A 20,584-nucleotide genomic window follows, 5' to 3' on the forward strand; every position below is an offset into this window, starting at 1 on the left:
ATGCTGTACACAAGAAACTAACACAACACTGTAAATCAACTATATTTCAATTTAAAAAAAAAAGCAGTGCTAGTGTCCAGAAGTGACGGGGAACTCACACTGTTGTTGCACAACCATCACCACTACCATCTCCAGAACTCTTTCATCATCCTGGGCCCGGGGTCTAATTCGGGGTGATGAAAGTGCCTTGGAAGCAGATGAGGGTGGTTATGTGAGCAGAGAACCCGGGAGGGACAGAGGAACAGGTAATCTCGCATCGCAGCTGTTTGGGGTTTTCAAAGCCATGATCTCATTGAGCTCCATGGTCACCCTGACAAGCAGGGATGGCAGACTCAACTGTCATGTCACGGGTGACAAAACCGAAGTGTGTCCGCTGGGACTGACCCACCAAGGCCACACGGCTGTGCCAGGGCAGCATGGGCCTGCAGCCAGCCTCCTGACCCAGGCTCAGCCTCTTCAAGCGGGACGGCAGCTCAGCTAGAACAAAAACTTCAACATTCTGATCAACTCCATCACTGTTCTTATTCGAGTGAATCTTTTGGGGAAAAAAAATAAAACATATATTTCTACCATGGGAAATGACCTTCTAGTAAAAAAGGGAGCAGTCCTTTTTGGTAAGATGTGGACTCTTTGCAAAGTTTTACACACATATCAACATGGTGGTCATTTCCTGAGTGAAACAATGCATGTACCGTAGATTTCTAATACTGTAACTTAGGAAGCTGTTCACAGCTGCCTCAAGAAAAGGCAGAGCCACAGGTCCATTAAACTGCCACAGAAAAACACCTAAAAGGTGGAGCTCAGTGGTTCTCCACGGGGCCACTTTGCATCCCCTCCCCGGGGACATTTTGACAACAGTTAGAAACAATTTGGGTTTTAACTATTCAGGGTTAGAGACCAGTACGCTGCTAAACAGCCTACAATGCACAGGATAGCTCCTCACAGCAAAGAATTATCTAGTCCAAAATACCTCTAGTGAGGAAATTGAGAAATCCTGGTCTAAATTCCCAGGCAATTCTGTCTATGCAACCAATCACGGAGCCAGGGAGCAAGTGGGGTTGAAGGGCCCTGCACAGCGGATACACATACTCCCGGCTCTGCTGCTTCAAAGCTGTGTGACATTTTAACCAAGGCTCTTCAAGTCACCAACCGGTTTCTCTTGTTTACCAAATGGGATTCCTACCTCCTTCCTCAGTGCCATCAAGCAGCGGAAGGGGCAGCTGAGGTCCTCAACAGGTTGAGGGCCCTCAGGAGATCCTCAAGGCCGAGGCTGATCTAAGATCTCCGCCACCTGCGACAGGCAGAAGCTCCAAGGTACTTCACTGTTTCCGAACAACACACACTTCTGGCATTTGCTTTATACAAACACATTGGAAAAACAAACACCAGAGCACAAAGGCACTCATCTAGCAAGGTTGGACGCAATTTTATTATCCTTCAATCTCATGAAACACAGTTGGCTGATGGGCAGGGGAACCTGGTGCTGGGGGTTGCCGCGTCTCCCAGACAGACCTGTTGTAAGTCCACCTGTGGCTGGTGACCAAAAGGACCACCACCACCCTGGGGGGCCAGTGGGTATGTTTACCTGGCCCATTTCCAGAACAAGCAACGTATCTTGCACTTGGCTTTCAATCATATTATCCAAATGAAGTACCACTCTCACAATCAGCACTGCCTTTGAACAAGCACAGATGGCACCCACGTGCTTAAATGGCAGATCGAGGGCTACAATTCGGGCAAGCTCTCCAGGCTCTCCGATCTGGTTCTCGGGTGGGTTCTGAGAGAGAGGGGGCAGTAAACGGAGGATGGCGGACACACGCCATCAGCCGGTCTTTTGTCAGCTGCCGGGCCGTTGGGACAAACTAAACAGGCTCAATCAGAGTCAGTGGTAATAAAGCTCCTGTGGGCCCTGAACGCCCGTCATCCCCAAAGAGAAGCCTGTGGGGTCAGCAGTGCAGGAAGAAGGTTTCATCTTCACTATCTCCTCCACAATTCCTTTGTATTTTATCAGGTATCTAGGACCACCCTTAGGGAACTGCACTGCTCCATCACTGACAATCACATTAAAACGGTACATTTTAAGATCTCTTCCTGCCTTCGCTGAAACCGTATTTTCTCTTTATTCATAATCACTCGGCTTTCCCCCCCTCTCCTAATTTCACAGGGGGTGAGGGGAAGAAGCAGCATTGTAGCGAGCTGTGAAATGCACTCAAATGCATCTCTAAAGGAAAGCACCACCCAGCGGCTCCGATATTGGTTTCCATGGTAACCAGGGTCCCTGGGCCCTGGCACTCACAGCAGGAAATGCTGCAGATTTCCACAGCAGTATCTTTTACTAGACCTAAGATGTCCCATGGCAATTTTAAACATCTGGGAATCAAAAAAAAAAAACAAAAACTGTGTGTGTGTGTGTCTCTAACCACATGCAGATATTATTCACAAAACCAAGACAATGTTGATGCAAGAAGCCTAATCGTTCTTATAACTATGCTTGTGTCAAACATAACAAATGATTAAAATATCAGCAAAACAATCTGTCTCTCTCTCTCACACACACACGCGCACACACGCAGAGGGCTGAAAGAAAACGAAACCATCCTCCACAGAAAAAGAACATACCATAACAGCAGTGGAAGACTGCTTGGGAAAACCAGACACCCAAGGACTCTGTGTAGACAAACAAGCCAACAAAAATCCTGACTAACAATAATCAACTGAAAACCCGGAACACAGCTTTTTTCCCATAGCTCGTATTCTTTTCTACTTGAATGCTGTCACCCTTAAAGCAGAGGCAAAGTGAACGACCGGTTGGCCAGGCGGCTTTCAGGGGGGATCACAGGACAGAAAGCCCCGCCCTAGACTCCTCACTGTCCCCCACTGTGAGCTGAGTGGCCTCGTGCAAGTGACTTCACCTTACAGAGACTCAGTTTGCCCTGTAAAATGAAAACGTTGCACTAGGTACTAGATGGTCTATAAGAGAAAAACTCTCTACCTCCTAAAAATGAAAGACTGGAGCATTATGCTGAACAAGACAGAACGAAGCAACACACCTCCAGGTGATTTTTCACATCAGGCCACAGCTATGTTACCAAACGCAATGGATAAAAATCAAGTTTCTTTAAAATATACTGAGAGAATTCACTGCCAAATTATTGGTGATGGAAGACCTTTTGAATATTCTTTACTTTCCCTCTTCTCTGAGCCAGTTCCCAATACCACGGTTTTCCCACCGCAGAGCACACGTGCACAGCCAAAGAGAAAATTTCAGTTCAAAGTAGTTTTCACGTTTCATGCATGTTCTCAGGCTGGGGCTTTATCAGAGCAGAAAGGAGGCAGCTAAACAATCAGGCAGAATAGACTTAGAGCCTAGAAAAATACTAGTTTGACAATTTCAAGTGTCTTCAAGTTCACGTTTACACTCCACACGGTTATTTTTATCCGAGGCGGGCAGAACCAACCAAGTTCACAACTCTATGGCAAATGATCTTCCACAAGCAAGCATTGTTAAAAAAGAAAAAAAAATTGCCTCATCTGGATGAATGCAAATAATTGCACTTTTTCATGAATGCTAATTTGTATTTTACCAAAAGTGACTATGGTGTGATTGCTTGTGTGTGGCAGCAGGACGGGGTGGAGGGGTATATTAGTTATTTTAAGCCAAAACAAAAAGCAAGGTGAAAGAGCTAGGATGGGGAGGAAGGTGGGAAGGAGACGGTGGGAGAGCCCCCCCTTGCTTGTGTACAAAACGCAGACAGCCCTGCAAGCAAGCAGCTGGAAGGAAGGAGCTGCTGAGTAAACCCATTCATTATGTAAACTGCCTAACAACACAAATAACTGTGCTGCACACAGAGCGACCCAGTCACCCAGAAAAACACGCATCCCCTCCACACTCGGACCTTTCTCCCCACCGCCGCCGCTACCACTGTCACCGTGTAATTCACCAGCATTTATGAAGGCTGCAGAGGATATTCAGAACAGCACTCATCATAATTCAAGCATCACCAGGGAAAATAAGGGAAAAGGGGGAAACACTATTGACTTGAGCGGGAGCAAATGTTCCTCTTGGTTGGTGGGAGGACAAGCCTTAATGGGACAAACGTGCTAGAGTGTGGGATTCTTACATCCTAGCTCTCCCTGGTACAGGATTTTAGGATTCTGGTGACATCCTGCTCAGGACACCCGGGATATGCTTCCGTAAAGGTGACACTCAAGTTAGTGCCTTTCAAGCTAATGTTCAACAACCACTCAAGTGTCATTTCAGGAAGATGCAGTGAAAAGCCAAACACCACACAGGCAGGACACTGGCTAGCCAGGAGGAAACAGCCCCTCTCTGGCAACTGTTGCTACCCAACCAGAGAACAACAGTAACAGACCACTTGTAGAGGGGAAACGGCGCTGTTGTCAGGGATCAGTTTTAGCATCAAGAAAAGATCAATGGGATTGGAAAGGAGGGATTTTCATTTCAGCACCAGTGATACTCGATTCATGATTCCAAACCTGGAATACACAAATCTGCCCATCAAATTAATGGAATATATACACCCCTAAATTTGCCCATCAAATTAATGGAATACGTGTACATTCCTAATTCCTTTAACCCAAAAAAGAAAGGGAAAAAACAGAAAATAAGATTTTTTAAATTTTGAAATAAAAATACTCAATAAACATGTGAATTTCTTTATTATTTCTAGTCTTTACCTATTCCGTGATTTGTAAAAAAAAAAAAAAAAAGGAAAAAATGTTTAAAATACACACGCCACCCTAGTGTGCTAGACAACACCAAGTCTGAGTTTCCTATCAAGCAAACCAAAAAGTAATCGCGTTTTTAAAAATGGAAAATGGTAAGACAAGTTCACACTCACAGGGCCATTTTTTAGAAGTTGTATTATCCTAACCAGAATATGTAGGATTAAGTACATTGTGCTAATGTGTGAAAAGTACTCAAGGTCTATCAGAGTAGAAAAACACCAAAATAATGAAACCCAAAGCAGAACGCACATTTATGAGCTCATTTAAAAAGGCATTTTTTAATGTCACCCGTTACTAGGTCAATGATAGCTCCAAAAATCTCTGCAGAGGAGATGGAGATTTTATATCTTGAAGTATATTTACATAATAGGGATAGAGTTTTTACCTAGGTTACATATCATTAGAAATAGCAGTAATTTACAAAAGTCTTGTTTTCATACTTCACGTAAGACTGAGACTACCTAGGTGTTCAACATAAAAATAGAGGTCCATACTTACACAGATACCTATTCAAATTTGGGAGTGGCTTGAGGGGCTGAAGGAAGTTGCTAAGTCTACCCTAAAGTTATCCCAGGTTTTGGTCCCACCACCGCCCTCAGCAAAGTTGTAAACATATCAGAGATGAGCTATGCATAGAAACCAGTTGTCCTGGAACAGAGGATTTGTCTGTCATTTTAGGAGAGAAATCTTCTAAGACCAAGTCCAACACTTTAACTCTTTCAGCTAACAACATACATACATACCTACATGCATATATATATAAAACGTTACATACACACAGGTTGTTATATATGTTATTACAGATATTGGTTGTGTGTGTGTACAGACACACACACACATCTTCATTAAAAGGATTACAGCTATCAAGCCCAATTAATAAAAGGCTATTTGACACAACCGAGCATTAAAGTCGTTCTTTGCATTCATCATGGTTAAGAATATTTACAAATGGTGAATACATCCCAGTGAGGAGGTAAGCCATCGTCAGATGTCTCTGAGCCCATTTATTGTTCAACACTCGGTGAATTTTTGACAAGTCTACATAGCCCAGTAATGTGGATTCACTTGGCCAATTTATTTCAAATAAAGGGGATACACCAATAGCAACCACCATCTGTAGGTTCATGAAAATTCCTTAAATGTAGCTTGAAGGGGCCAACAAGCAAAAGGCTGACCTGTCCTAAAGCTAGACTTCATCACAGAACAGTTTTCTCAAGCTTGTCCCCGTTCCTGTTCCCATAAGGAGCCTTTCTGGACACTTTTTTTTTTCGTAATCGCCTCCCTCCTTAGAAAATGTTAATTCCACAGATGGATGTGTGTCCACATATGTACTGCGTGCATATCTGTGCCTGATATGTAAAAAGAGTAAGATCCCTTCCCTCCTCAAGAACCAATTTTCACTCCCTCTGGAACCATATCTTCTCCACTGAGAATGCATGAAACAGACAAACTGCAAAAAGAAAGGGGAAGAGTTTACTGTTTGGAATTATTATTGTTCACATGTACCTAACACCCTGTCCCCCACCCCATCCGCAACATGCCTGTCTAAACCCCTGTCCCACCCCCTGGCCAAATGCCTCACAAAAAACATCTCTTTGCATTCCCAGAGCCCTAGGTACATAGTAAGCCCTCAAAAAAGCCTTCTGATACAAAACAGAATAAATCAGATGATTCATAAAATAACACATTTACGGTAAGCAGAACAAGCCTTTCTTTGTGGAAACTCACACTCCTGAAACCCACGCTGTGCCATGTGGTGGCCACTAGGAATACGGGGCTGTTTCAATTAAAATTGAAGTTCATTAAAATTTAAGAATTAGAAATTCAGTTCCTCAGACTAGCCCCACGTCAGGCCCTCAGTAACCACAGGTGCTCGTCGCTATCATAGTGGACAGAGAAAATGCGGGACATTTCCATCATCACAGAAAATTCTGTCCCAGTCTAAAAGCTCCATAAAGCCAGGACTGCACTGGGTTCACTCACCACCAAGGCACACATGGGACGTTTCATGTCCTGGCAAAAACAACACAGTTCAAAGGAAACAAACAAAAAGGAAACATGGGAGGAAAGGTAGCTTTGTCCCGGCCCAGTCAATTTTCCACGTTAACCAACTACAAATGCACCTATTTTTCGTAGCTTTGTTCTTACTCGCTCCCCACACCCACCTACAATACAGCAATGTGGATTTTCAAAATGTCACTACCAGCAGGGTAAAATTGGCTTCGGGCATCCTCAGAATAACTCATGTGAATCAAAATTAAGAGGTCAAGTTCAAAATCCCGAATATGAAAGGCAATAGAGAGTTTCTAGGTCATTGTCAATACAGCGTGCCTAGATTCATGTTTAAAAATATTCGAGAATCCAGCTGCTGGTCCAGCCACTCTTCAAGTAACCTGTGAAGGGCTTCACTTTATCCATTTTTACTTAACAAATCAGCAGTTTCCTGGGCATCTATGATGTGCCGAGGCTCCAGGAAATCACAGCTAAGGTGCCCCCATGACAACCATACACAGGATCTAAGTAAAAATCACTGCCAGCCAGTTTTCCACAAAACTTGGAGGCTCCAGATGCTTTCCTTTTGCCCCCATTAACTATAAAGCCTCAGCTGGAAGAATAGGACCATCAGAGAAATTAATACACTGTCCTTGAATCTCAAAACAGTAAGCGTGGCTCCTAAAGAAAAATTATAACTGAGCTTGTTTCTCAAACACTCATGGTTCTCTCCTCCTGTAAGAACGGTAAGAACAATAACCAAAACTAAGGACCCTGAATTGGTCTATCCGAGTACAAAACCAGTTTACTGACTTACGGACCCATCTATAGATTAGCAGGTGGCAGTTGCATGCCTTTTTATTTTTAATTGAATGAATGAACATGTCCATGTTTCTTTAAGGTCATCCTCAAAGAATAAGCAGTTCCAGGCCTACAAGAAATGTTTTTTTAATAACCTTTTTCAAATAATTTTTTTTTCCGGTATGTGATTAAGTAGCTTCCTAGGTAGAAATCAGACTAATTACATGAGAGAGTTCAGGACTTGAACACCAAAGTTAATCCAGAAGGCAAGGGCCAGTGAAGTTTCAACTAAACAAGCTGGTTAAAATAAAACTTAGAGGCAAACAAGACCAGTCTGGCTGCCTCTTAGAAACTCCTTCCTGGCACCTCCTCCCCTAAAAGGGAAGATGCCTCCCCTCCCCCTGACCCCAGACAAGAGCCTTTCACCCACCTGCCCCCTTCCTGTGACCTCACCATGGATTTGCCGAGCCCTCTGCAGCTACAGTGAAATATGAAGTCACACATTCTAAAGACTCAACCTCAGAGTGGGGTCGACCACGATTTGAATTCTCAACTCCCAAGTGAAATCTGGCCAAAGACCCCATCGCACCAGCCTCCTTCCCCTGGAGACAACAGCCTTATTCACCTAGATCCACCGAGGGCTGTATTCAAACGTTGTCTGCACCCTGCTAAACAGCAGAAACACTAGCATTTGGGTATCTGGGTTGCTCAGAGAGGAGCTGGGCGCAGGCCCTGTCCTGGAGGTGCCTGAAGCTAGAGGGGAAAATGGTGACAACACAGAGAGGCAAACACGCCAGCAGAGGAACTTGCCTCGGAGGCCTGAGACAGGATTTTCCCTGGGGACAGGGGAGGGGGCGGTGGGGGCAGGAGTGGCACAGGTGACGTGGCTCTCACACTGGCTCTTGGAAGCCCAAGATCCTCAAAGCACCTAAAGGGGCTGGAGAGGAGGTGGCCTAGGAAGGGCAATCCAGGTCTGGAATGCACACAGGCAAGAAGAAAGGGGTCAGAGGTTTTAAGGGATTCAGGGAGCAATTTTTTGTGGGTGGAACTGCCGGCACAGGCGGAGATGTCACTGGACAGGTGGGGTGACAGCAAGATGGCAAAAGGCCTTACTGTCCCAGAGGACTTGAAAAATCTGGGATTCCCAAGCCCCACCCAATTATTCTGATACCAGAGGCATTTTCAGACCCTGAAATCTGTCCTTTAAAACAAGCTTCCTGGGTGATTAGGATCCACACAGCCGGATGAGGAAAGCACGGCTTTTAACAAACTCCATGTCAAAAACATAATATGTTTTTAAGAACCGAGACCGCTGCATTCAGTGTAAGCCGTAGAGATTTCCTTCATCAGTATACAGGACCCTAGCAATTCAGGCTCAGTGATTAAAGTACACCTCTGACCGTCTGGACCTGACAGCTGGTCTACAAGTTCCAGCTTCTAGCTGCCCTCCTCGAGCACACGCTGCGGGTCTCTCCTAACCCTGTTTCTCCCCTAACCTTCGCCCTCCGTTGTTCTCTGCTTCACTCTGCTTCCTTCCACTCCCTCTGTCTCCAGGGCAAAAGCTGGAAACACTAAATGGAATATAGAAAAGAAAATTTAGACTGCCTGACTTCATTAGTATTTTACGCATTTAACAGGGCCAAAAGGAGATCTTAAATTGACTACTGGAGCCAAAAGAGGTAACTTGCGACCATCTAGGACCCTACGTTCTGGGAAAGCCCCTTTTAACAAGTGGGGTAATGTAAGCCCAGAGAAGTGAAATAAAGTGACTCAGGGTCACAGAGCTGGCAGAACAGAAGACAAACCCAGGCATCTCAGCTCCCTGTCTGGTCGTTACTCCAAGGTGCTACATAATTTTTGTTCAGTGCTTTTAGGATCAAGTAACTTTAAAAGCAAATTTAAGTTCATACTAGATCCAGGAGCTCTTTACAAGAGGAATCAAAATTTTATGGTTAAAATCTAGATTCTGGGCCAGGCTGCGGTTTCCCCACTTCTAGCCGTGTGACCTTGGTAGGTTTAGGTAAACTCTCCTGGCGCAGATTTCATCATCTAGAATGGAGATCACGAGCACCAAGCATTGACCTCTTAGGGCTGCTGTGAGAATAAAAAGGCCCAATCCATGAAAAGCACATAAGCCAGAGCGCCACCCGCGTTACGTATTCAATAGAGGTGATTACAGCTGGGGATTCATGTCCTTCCTTTTTTCAATCTCCAACTCCTCATTCTGGGTTTGGTGTAACGTCATCTAAACATCCCAGAGATGGCTTTTCAAAACTATAAAGTAATTACAGAGGCACACCGAGGCAGCCAAAAATGAAAGTCACACAGCGCTATGCTCTGCAAAGGTCCTTGCTGACACAAGCAAATGATGCAGTGGCCACGAAGGGCCAGCGCTGACTAAGACGGAGCGTTTCATCAGCTCCACGCCCACTCTTCCAGTGAAAGGGGGCAAGGCCCTGGTGTGCACAAGGGCGCATGCTCACAGGTGCAGCTACGCCCCAGTGTGGACCGCCGAGGGTCAAGAAACCTCCCCCATCTTTGTTCCTTTTCTTTTCTCCTTTTTAAAAGTAATGCAGACAAGCACATGCCAGTCAATTCAAACACTTCTCAGCTCCTATGACAGCCCATGTGCTGGTCCATTGTGGACACAAAGAAAATGGAGACCCTCCCAAAGCTGGGCACCCTTTGAGCACCTAACTCCTAGACATGAATTCTTTGTACTTAATAACACAGAAACAGGTGTACTTCCACACTGAACACCAATTGTATATTCATTTCAGGGTGCAGAAATCCACAAAATATGGCACTGTTTTGTATTATGGTGCTGATTAACTCTTAAATTCCATTACGGTTTAATTATTAACCTAAACATACACATTATAACAGCGACTTATGCCTTTTTGTTAAAAAATAAATTAGAGTTCTAACCTATTTCTACATTCTACTTAATAGGTATAGGACTAAATTGATTTTGCTCTTATAATGACTAGCTTTAGAAGATTTTCCTAAATGAATTCTATTAAGAGCTAGTGCAAAATATTTGCTAAAAAGGACAAAGACTTTTTGGAGCTGTTTCCTTTGGGAAACAATATGGAATGCTAATATTCTGGAAACCAGAGACCTGCTGGCTTGGGATTCTGGATGCTCACCCCAAAGAGATGCACATAAGTATAACTGCTATTCTTTTATCTTACTTCCAGCAAGAAAGACTCGAAAAATACTACATCTAAAGGCTCTAAGCAAGAGACTGGACTTTCCATTGAGGGAAGATATTGAACTACAAACTGTAATAGTTATAGCCTGTAATGACTGTTAAGCCCAAATCCATTTGCTGCTGACAAAAACAGTCAGAAGCATTCTCTAGATTCATTGTTTCCTTGGAGAAGCATATACCATTCAAAACCGATTACCCATAGATCTCCAAAAGGATGCATACATGGGCATTAACTGCAGCGTAGCTTGTCATAGTAAATAAATGGAGATAATCCATATACCCCTCAATAGAAGTCTGATTAAATCATGTTCCAGACAGTGAAGTTCCATTTAGCTGCGAGAAAGAATGAAGTCAATTGCTAGGAACCAACCTAAAAAGAGAATCGTCAGATACTGTGGAGTAAAACCCCAGGCACAATGTTTCCTATGGACTGTCTTTTGAAAATAAAATCTTATGAATATACCTTATTCCATATATCATTCTACATATTGCTCTGTGACTAGTCTCTCTCCCAGATGTGTGCAAAAAAGTCAACAAATGACAGTACACCCAATCCCTGCAAGGGGTGCTGGGTACATTTGACTTTATCTACTTTGGGCCATGAATTTTTTTTTTTGTTTTAACTAAAGAGCATATTCTACATTTTCCAATTGTTACGTAAAAGTTAACTTAATAAAAATAATTTCAGATGCTTAGTGAACATACAGGATGTGTATTCAAGTTTCTCTCTTGTCATCTCCATAAAAGATAACTTCTTTGTATCAACCATACATTTGTTTTTTAGGTCTTGCGAGAGTTCTCACACTCCCACACTGAGCAGAAAGTTATTTCCCCCGCCCCCCGCCCCCCGCCAGTGCATATGGATTCTAGACAACTCAAGATGTAAAGTATTCTGGAATTGCTAAAAATGACCTGAAATTCAATGGTTTAAATATATAGCAAAGGAGGGATCTGTTCACTGTGATATCACTTGTCTTTTGTTAAATGACCTCCAAACTCCTCTACCTCCACCCAAACCACAGAGAGGCTATTCTGTTTTCCTTTCCCACAAATAATTGTTTTTCCTCTCTTGGATCATGAGAATTTGCAGGCCTTCCAGTTTCCCACCAAGAACCACTCTGGGGAGCAGCTTCTGCAAAAACCCAGGTTCCCATTGCAAGAAATTTGGACAATCAGAGGATGCCTTTCTATTCCATCCTTTAGGGTCCATCCAATAATTAAACATTAAAATATAAACTTGCGAATCCCGGAGCCTCAAAAATGCACCACCAGATACATACGTTCTTTAAAATAGTAAAGCAACTCTACCGAGAAAGATATATTCTGATGGTTGTTCTAGAAAGACATGAATACAACTGACAAGTCTACTTCCACTGAAGTAGAAGCAATTCTGTAAAACAGACCCCATAACACTGACAGCAGTGAACACCGGCATGAATGTAATATTCTTCTTTACACCTGTATATTCTAAAGATTCCATAACACATAGAAACCATGGGAAAAAATTTTTAAAGGGCTTTAAAAAGATACTGTTTAAGACCCATGTCAAGCTGACAAACCAGATGAAGAAGCCAATGCTCTGATGTCTCCATCACATTCTCCCAGGAAACCTTTTGAAACACTGTTGGCATCCTGGAAATGAGGAGATATATTACCTCTCTTGGGAGAACCTGGACTCCCTGAGCTGAGTTAATTGCTCACTTTTCCCTATTCCCCTAGTATTCCGTTCTACCATGATTATCATAGCAAACATATTATTTCTGCACTGAAATTCTTTATTTGCATGTAGCACCCACCCTCCACTGCCAACTGCAACCTCCTCCAGGACATGGAAAGTAACATACTGATTTGTGTGGCCCCATGACAGTGCCTGAAATATTTTCAGGTTTTCAAGTTTCCTGAATGAGAAACGCCCTCACTGCAAATTCATTTGAATGTTTAATTAAGCATCTATGGTAAATGAGTATCAACTGAAACCCAGTGGAGGTACATACCCATCATGGGCTTCAAGAAGCGTCACTCTTGCATGATTGGCAGCAATCTCCATCACTGGCCCCCAACACCCACATTTTCCAATGTCACCATGACATGACATGACATGACATGACAATGACAACAGGCACATAGCTATCAGTACACAAGCAGACCCAGAAAAAAGGCAAAAAAGAGGCAGAAGAGATTTCCTATCTGGAAATGAAAAGGGAAGCACCCCTCTCTGAATGAGGGTCTCTATGTTATGAGTCATGTCATATTTTTAACGATGGTGCTGGGGAGAGAGGTATCAATTTTCTTCTCTACACTGTTCATGTGTTATGAATATTCTACGTCCCAGGTACTGCGTTTTGGGAGGGTTCAGACATGTGTAAGTCACAATCTATACCTCAAGGGGTCTGCAGTCCAACGTGGGAGACACAGAAACAGATACAACACAACAGGACACCACTTATAAAAGGTTTCCTTGTTTTCTGGGCACCCAGAGAAAGTGGTCTAAGAAATCATTCCCACTGCTTCTCAGCCCACAAGGGAACAAGGAAAACCTTAAGGCAACACGTGTGAGGAGGGAAAAACAAACTGCACCCAAACGCACAGGTCAAGACATCATTAAAAGTGATTGAGAAAACACATCAAGCCATCTCAGGTATCAACAGTGGTTCCTTTTGTTTTATTTTTCACTCTTCTTGTGCGCTTGATTGTGGGGAGAGTGATTTGCAACTTCTACTGCGTGGAATCCCACAGTGTTAAAAAAATGTATTTTAAAATATGAGTCAGCTAAGCTCTGATAACTTAAGCTCTATCTTCTTGTGAAGCCACCCAAGGGTAAGAGCCCACACACTGAATGCAGTTAAGGCTGGAAGCCATCCCTCCATCTGCTTACCACGTGTGTTGGTAGCCATGTCAGCCACTTTCTGAAAGGCATCCAAGAAGGCAGCTGCTGCTACTACTGTTGTCCTGAAACGCAAGCAGATAACAAAAGCATGAGGACTGGCTCACACTAGCAAATGCACAACAACAAGAGGGCTGGGACCTCTGCTGAAGACTGAAAGGAACCCTCCTGGAGACACAGCTCAACTGAATGTGGACAACTGTTGGCTTGGTGGACCCACTTTATTCCTTTTTACTTGGTGGGGGGGAGGTGATTAAGTTTATTTATTTTTATTTATTTATTACTTATTAGTTGATGGAGGTACTGGGGATTGAACCCAGGACCTCGTACATGCTAGGTACTCACTCTACCACCAAACTATGTCCTGCCCCTGGACCCATTTTATTCTTAAGATGACTTTCTCCTTCTTACATTAGCTCCCTCCCTCAAAAAGGTCCAGCTGGTGCAGTGCCAGCCAGGAATGCTATCAACTCTTCCCATCCCATTCCACCTGATGGTACAAAATTATTACCAGGCAAATTTTCACAAAGGAGGAAAAGACAAGTGTTCCCACCCAAAAGAAAAACACTCTTAAAAAATACACATGGTGCAGGTGAAAGTAATTTTAGACTGGGAAAACAACGTACCTGCATGGATTGGAAGAAGGAATCTTGGGAGAGAGATCGTCTAGTTCAACCAACTCATTTTAGAAATGAGAAAACTGGGGCCACAACTACAAAGTGATTTTCAGGATCACTAGTTCACAGCAGGACTGAGACTAGGAGGTCAGCATGACTTACAGTCCTGGGTTCATCCCACTACAAGATCCTAGCTATGTGACTTTCCCCCTCTAAATCATAATTATAGTGAAACTGAGATAAGATTTTTTTCAGTCTTAGAATGCTGTCTCAACAGTATCCTCTAAATTCCTAAAAGCTGAAAACAAGGAAGAGTTTCTACACTCATTCGTTGTCCTAGAAGTTATTTTGAATTCTTCACATCCTCTTGAGCACTCTGTGGCCTAATGGTTCCTAGAGTCGTGGTCCAAGATGTCATTCAATGAAGTGTCAGCACCACAGCAGGCCAGGACCCTGAGTACCCGAGAAGAAGCCAGCCAGCCTTGGGCTTGCTCATAAGAACTTCACAGTGAAGCTTGGAGCCTGATGCTAATTTCCAAGTATTTCACACATGAATCCAGTCCTTACTGAGCATTTCTAACAATGCAAAGTTGCTGAAAAAAGATGAGAATAAAGACTACAAAGAAAGGAGAAAAAAGAAATGCCCTTTGAACATAAGCAACAGTGGCTATGAAACAAAAATCCCTGGAAGATGCTGTGGGGGGTCTCCAGGAAAACCTGGGCAACAGTGCCCTGGAGCCAAACTTGAAAACAAGGCCTGATATCTTCCAGTAGAGCAAGAAAACATTCCGCTCAAATGAAAAAAAAAAAAGACATTATGACAGACACATTAAACAAACCACCCCCCCCAAAAAAACCTACTACTTCAAAGCATATTTCTTAAAGAGCTGGCATCAACTGCAAACCGTGGAAAGATTAGCTTTATCAGACACCCTGGGATTTACAAATGGCTCATTCCGATTTACAATTACTATCTGACAGGGCAGCTGGATTTATTCGCATTCAAGTCAAGGCCGGTCTTCCAAATGGAAGGAGCCAGCTGTAGGGGTGCCTTGAGTATGACCCAGGCACCAGGGCTCTCGTGAAATTGAGGACCATGGTTAAGTGTGAGGAATTAAGGGCTTTTTAACACCCCCTTCCAATGAGCCATATGTCACTGGCTGCTTTTGTCACAAGACATCTTGGCCCCCTCGGATGGGGCAGAGCAAACGTGGGTCTCCGGGCAGCAGAAAGGAGTGACTCAGTGTAAACACTCTAAGACAATCGGCCTCTTTTCGTCTGTTCCCTAATACACAAAACTGAACCACGTGCACGAGGCTCCCACAGAGCTCTCAGCCAGGTACTTGTAGTCTGACAAAATAAAGAAGTGGTCCCTGCCCCACAGGAGGCCTACATATTGTTAAAATAAATGGATATAAAAGGTCCTTTGTACCAGTGGGGTAAGACTGCTTTAAGTCTTACTTTGTATGTTTAAGACAGCCAATCAGCTACTTATTTTAAGCTTTAGCTTCCTCGTTGGTAAACAGGGAAGGACACCTTTTCTCTGGTCAACCTAGAAGTCCTGCCAGACAATTAAATGAGGCCAGATAAGAAAAAGTGTGTGGGGAGGGTTGTACTTAAATGTTTTACTGTTTTACTACACGAGCAGATCTCCTATTTGAATACAGGAGACGAAGCTATTTGAAAGAAATGACAATAGTGGCAGAGATGGGGGAGAGGGCCTTACGTTCTGAGCAGAGGAGGTTGGCGCTGGCCCCAGCACACAGCAATTACAAGTTCTTAAGGAGAGAAATGGTAAAGGACTAGAGAAATGGAAAGAGGCCGTTTTCCAGAGCCCACAGTCCATGCGGCTGCCCACTCAGGGCTCTGGAAATCCCAGGCCCCACGAAGCTGAAGGAAAGGAAGAGGAAATTTCCACGTCTCCCAAGTTCTTCTCTCCCAGTCTACGGAGAAGCCATGGGATGAATGTCCAGTCCTGTGGCTGAAGCTCTGGGCAGTAACCCCTCAGGCAAAGGCTCAAGAATGTCATGTCATCCCTCCCTCCTCTGCCATCCACAAGGCTTCTTATCCCCCCCAAAAAAAACCCCTACCTGCTTTGTCCTCTGGAAAACCATGCCCCCTGCATCCAAACCAACCAGTGTCATCCCGATACACCATAAACAGGCGTCATGAAACTGATCGCTCTCTTCCATGCTGCATCCCTCCGGGATCACCCACTAAGTGCAGTCCTACCCCTCTGCCCATGAATTTCGAAAGTATGTAGCTTTAACAGGAAGACGTTGATGTAATTTTCATTTCATATCAAATGATATATGAACAAGCACGAGATGAGGCAACAGTAAATAGCCCCTTAGACTTAGATCTTATTTTTTCTAAGCGGCTTTACTGAGGCTTAAGTTGCATATCATAAAACTCACCCTTTCTGAGTACATGATTCAACAATTTTTTAGTTAATTTCGAGTTATGCAACCACCACCACAATCCAGTTTTAGAACATTTCCATCACCCCAGAAAGGTCCCTCATGCCCACTTGTAGACAACCTCCTTCTCCACGCCTAGCCCCAAGAAGCCACTCATCTATATCTGTCTCTACAGATTTGTGTTTTCTAGACATGGACATGGAGTTATACAGTGGTCGACGCTAGGTTTTAAACGCTATAAGGACAGGCAGTAAGTAGAATGGTCTGTGGAGCCCGACTGCCTGAGTTCAACTCTCTGCTCTGCCATTTATCAGCTGTGACCTTGGATACCTTATTCAGTTTATCTGTGCCTCAGTTTCCTCATCAGCAAAGTGGGATAGCAATTGGACTTACCTCTTAGGGTTGTGAGACTAAACTGTTAGCATGTACCTGGCCCATAATGAACACTCTCTAAATGTTGTCCATTCTTACTCTACATATTCTATACCTCATTTGACTCTCAAAATTCCAGTGGAAGGAGGCAGAGCAGATATGAGTTCAATTTTATATATGGGAATCAGGGGTCAGGACATACGGCTAACAAGTGGCAATACTCAAATTACAACCCACTGCACGCTTCTCTATCTGCAATGCTTCCAAAATTAACCTTAATGCACATCACGGGTCAGTCCTCTTCCATTCTGTGTCTGAGGGACGCTGCCATTTTCTGGGGGATGACATGCTTCTACTTACCGAAGCTGGGACTGCAGCTTTCCTGCTTTGTTTATGAAGTCTTCCCAAACTGGGTAGCTCCCCTACAAGGAAACAAAGCCATCCGTCAGTAAGTCACACAGTGATAGACATCTGATTAAGACAGGGACAGCACACCCAATCCCAATGACACAGGAGACAATCTGTATATGTTCTCTTCCTCTGCAGTCTGCGATCTGTTGTCTGGATTGGACATAAGTGTACTGGCTCAGAAAGGGGTTGAGAAGGTGCTCAGTCCCTGTGATCCTGTAAATACTACAGATACCAAGTGGAACCAGTCTGGCAGAATCTAACACATACAAGGATGCATCACTCTGAGTCAATAGATGGTGGATCCAAATTCAAGACTGGCGGAACATTTAAGGCTCTACCGTGAACCACCTGATCATGGTTCTGGCTATTCGCAGCCTTATCCCCAAGAGGAGGTAACCAGAGTGCCCCAGGACAGGTGGCTCTTGGGAATCTAATAACTAGGCTGGGAAGTTACCTAATGATAGACGCCCAGTTGACCTGAACCCAGCATCTACACACAACATGGTTACAGGTGGTTCCCTAGCATGTCGCCGCTAACAGAGAACTTATCACTCTCCATGGCAGCCTACCTGTATCAGCCCTGTATGTCCACACAGCCCTAATTCTAACCTTCTGGGGATCCACAGAACTAAACCCAATCCTGCTTCCACACACAAAGTCTTTTCAAAGAATGGAAGATAACCAGCACATTCATCCACAGCTTTCCTTCTTTCAGCTCCCAAGTGCAATTTCATTTCTAGACAGGAGCCTGTTTTACATCCTCACAGAGTCTGGGGGACACTCCATCACATCCCTCTACTCTTCTAAGTACGGTGCTCAGACATGAACTCCAAACTGCAGATGCAATTCTGACTGGGGCAAACCAGAGTCAGGCCGACACCTCCCTGCACACAACACATGCAATTTATATTAAGATCGCGCAGCCAACTAAGAGTCGACGCAAAATAAACCCAGAGAAGAGGAAACCATGGTCAGAGGAGTGGTGTCTGGTATGGAATCATTTAAACACAGAACTAGGATTTAACACCTGAGGGGTTATGGTTGCAGGATAGAATGTAAATGTTATGAACCTTGACAAGGGAAAAACAACCTCTTGATTTTGTTATTAAGGAGAGAAGATGGAGAAACTAACGATGAAGTTAATCATCTCATCTTTCATTACAGAAGCCCCATCAAAATAGTGTAAAAGGGCAACTGAGATAAAACACAACGATTTCACCTTCCTCGTGGTGTTAATCATCTTTCTTTTCCTTAAGAGCAGAGTTTCTCAACCTTGTCGCTACTATGGACATTTTGGACCTGATTTCTTTTCTTTTTTTTTTTTTTTTTGCTGGGGTTGGGAGGGGTGCTGGGGGAGATGCTGCCCCACGCACTGCGGGATGTTCGGCAGCATGCTGACCTCTGTTCACCAGGTGTCAGTAATAATCACAGCTTCCACCAGATGTGACGATATGTCCCCAGACACTGCCAGAAGTCTCCCAGGGGCAAAATCACCTCCATTTAAGAACCACTGCTTTAGAGGAAAGTCTGAGGAACTGATTTCTTCTGGTGAAGAATCAGTTATCTGAAGTTGAGCGGTTTCTTCAGTATTACATCACTTCAGTTTCAATCCTTTGGTTAAATGAAAGTAAAATTATGCTTGTTGTTGTTTGTATGTTTTGCTGTTTTCTTAGTTATTGTCTGATTCTTCCACTGGGCTGGAAATTCTATAAATTTTTTAAGCAACAAAATCTGTTCAGTTGGCCTTTAAATTCCTGACTTCTGGTACAATAGAAGCTGTCCTAGATAGAAGGTGCTCATTAAATATTTGTTTAATGAAAATTCATAGTAAACTTTTGGAATGATACAGAAAAAAAAAGAAAAGTAAACTTAAATATATTTTGATTTTGAAAATATCATGCACATAACATTTGTTATAAACATGCCCATTTATACACTTCTCCAGTTACCAAGTCTATTTGAAAATGTGGGCAGAGGTATCCGGAAAACTGTCTACCAAATATTATAATGAGCTATTGCTGGGAGCTCAGATTTGGACCAATGTGTTGTTTTCTTGTTTGTATTTTCCTCTATGGTCATAGTTTTTTGGGTTTTGTTTTTGTTTTTTTAAATAAGGGTCACTTACCATTTTTATAAAAACAGTAAAGTCATTACATCAAAAAAAAATTTAGGATCAAATTAGAGGTTCTGGCAACAACAGCACCATGAATTTACAATCCATCCAAACCCTAAAGTCTGTTTCATGATGCTGCTAGATCGCATCCATCAGTTCTGCATTTGTGCAGCCGGGACCTGCCTGGCCCACCTGCAGGTCTCTGGATTTATTCCTCCGAGTGGAAATGTGCTCCCATGGGATCCTAAGCTACACCTGGCCAGGGATCCTATCTGACTGGCTCCTGGCAGAAGTCCTTTCGTAGCTACATCTGAGCTACTGACACCAATCCTCACGCACAGGTGTTGTCATGAGAATGCTAAACCACATAGCCTCCATCTCATCTTTGTGCCCCAGGCATATGGGCAAGGGAGGAAATCTTCAATCCAAGAGCTAACTTTATTTTATGTTGAATGAAACTTTGTGAGGACTCAGGCTCATTCCAGGCCCATCAAGACAATGTGGGGAATTTCAAGTACAGCACCTAATATATTTACCATTTTCTTATCAAGTCCAGGTATGAACACCCCTCCTACATCTACATTCAAGTAATCAGAGGCAAGAGCCGAGACCAGGGTCCCCTGGCTGGTCACTGGAGATCTCTGTCCAGATGGACATCAGTCAGCAGTCTTAAGAGCTCAAGAGTTCAACCAGCCAATTACAGCTCACCTGGCCATTCCTTCTCTTTCTGGTCCACAAGACAGTGTGAGAAGCTTTAGGAAAAGCCTGAGGATGTTCAGAGACACTGACCATCAACTTCAAACCAAAAGTATCATCATCTCTCACCAACATTTAGGACTCGAGAGCTATGTCCTCCTCTCCCCAGCACTCACCACTCCCATCCAGGGAACCCTGGAGAAGGTCACTGAGATGATCTGTAATACTTCTTAAGAAAAAGGTGAGGCAAATTCACTGAAAACATACCAGAATTCAAAAAAGCCTACACAGGGAACACCGAGTCCTGAGTTCTAG

General features: G+C 43.7%; 1 protein-coding gene across 11 annotated transcripts in view; it reads right to left on the minus strand.

Annotated features, from left to right (window-relative positions):
* Positions 1-20,584, minus strand: part of MTSS1 (MTSS I-BAR domain containing 1) — a 148,448-nt gene that overhangs the window by 109,990 nt on the left and 17,874 nt on the right. For all 11 annotated transcript variants that reach the window (XM_031691302.2, XM_031691304.2, XM_015245397.3 and 8 more), the window contains exons 2-3: positions 17,410-17,471; positions 13,632-13,705 (exon numbers count right to left, since the gene is read on the minus strand). In XM_031691302.2, coding sequence (XP_031547162.1) covers positions 13,632-13,705; positions 17,410-17,471 — 136 coding nt within the window. The remainder of the gene's footprint in view (positions 1-13,631; positions 13,706-17,409; positions 17,472-20,584) is intronic.

Source organism: Vicugna pacos, chromosome 25, assembly GCF_048564905.1.
Source record: "Vicugna pacos chromosome 25, VicPac4, whole genome shotgun sequence".
NCBI lineage: Eukaryota > Metazoa > Chordata > Mammalia > Artiodactyla > Camelidae > Vicugna > Vicugna pacos.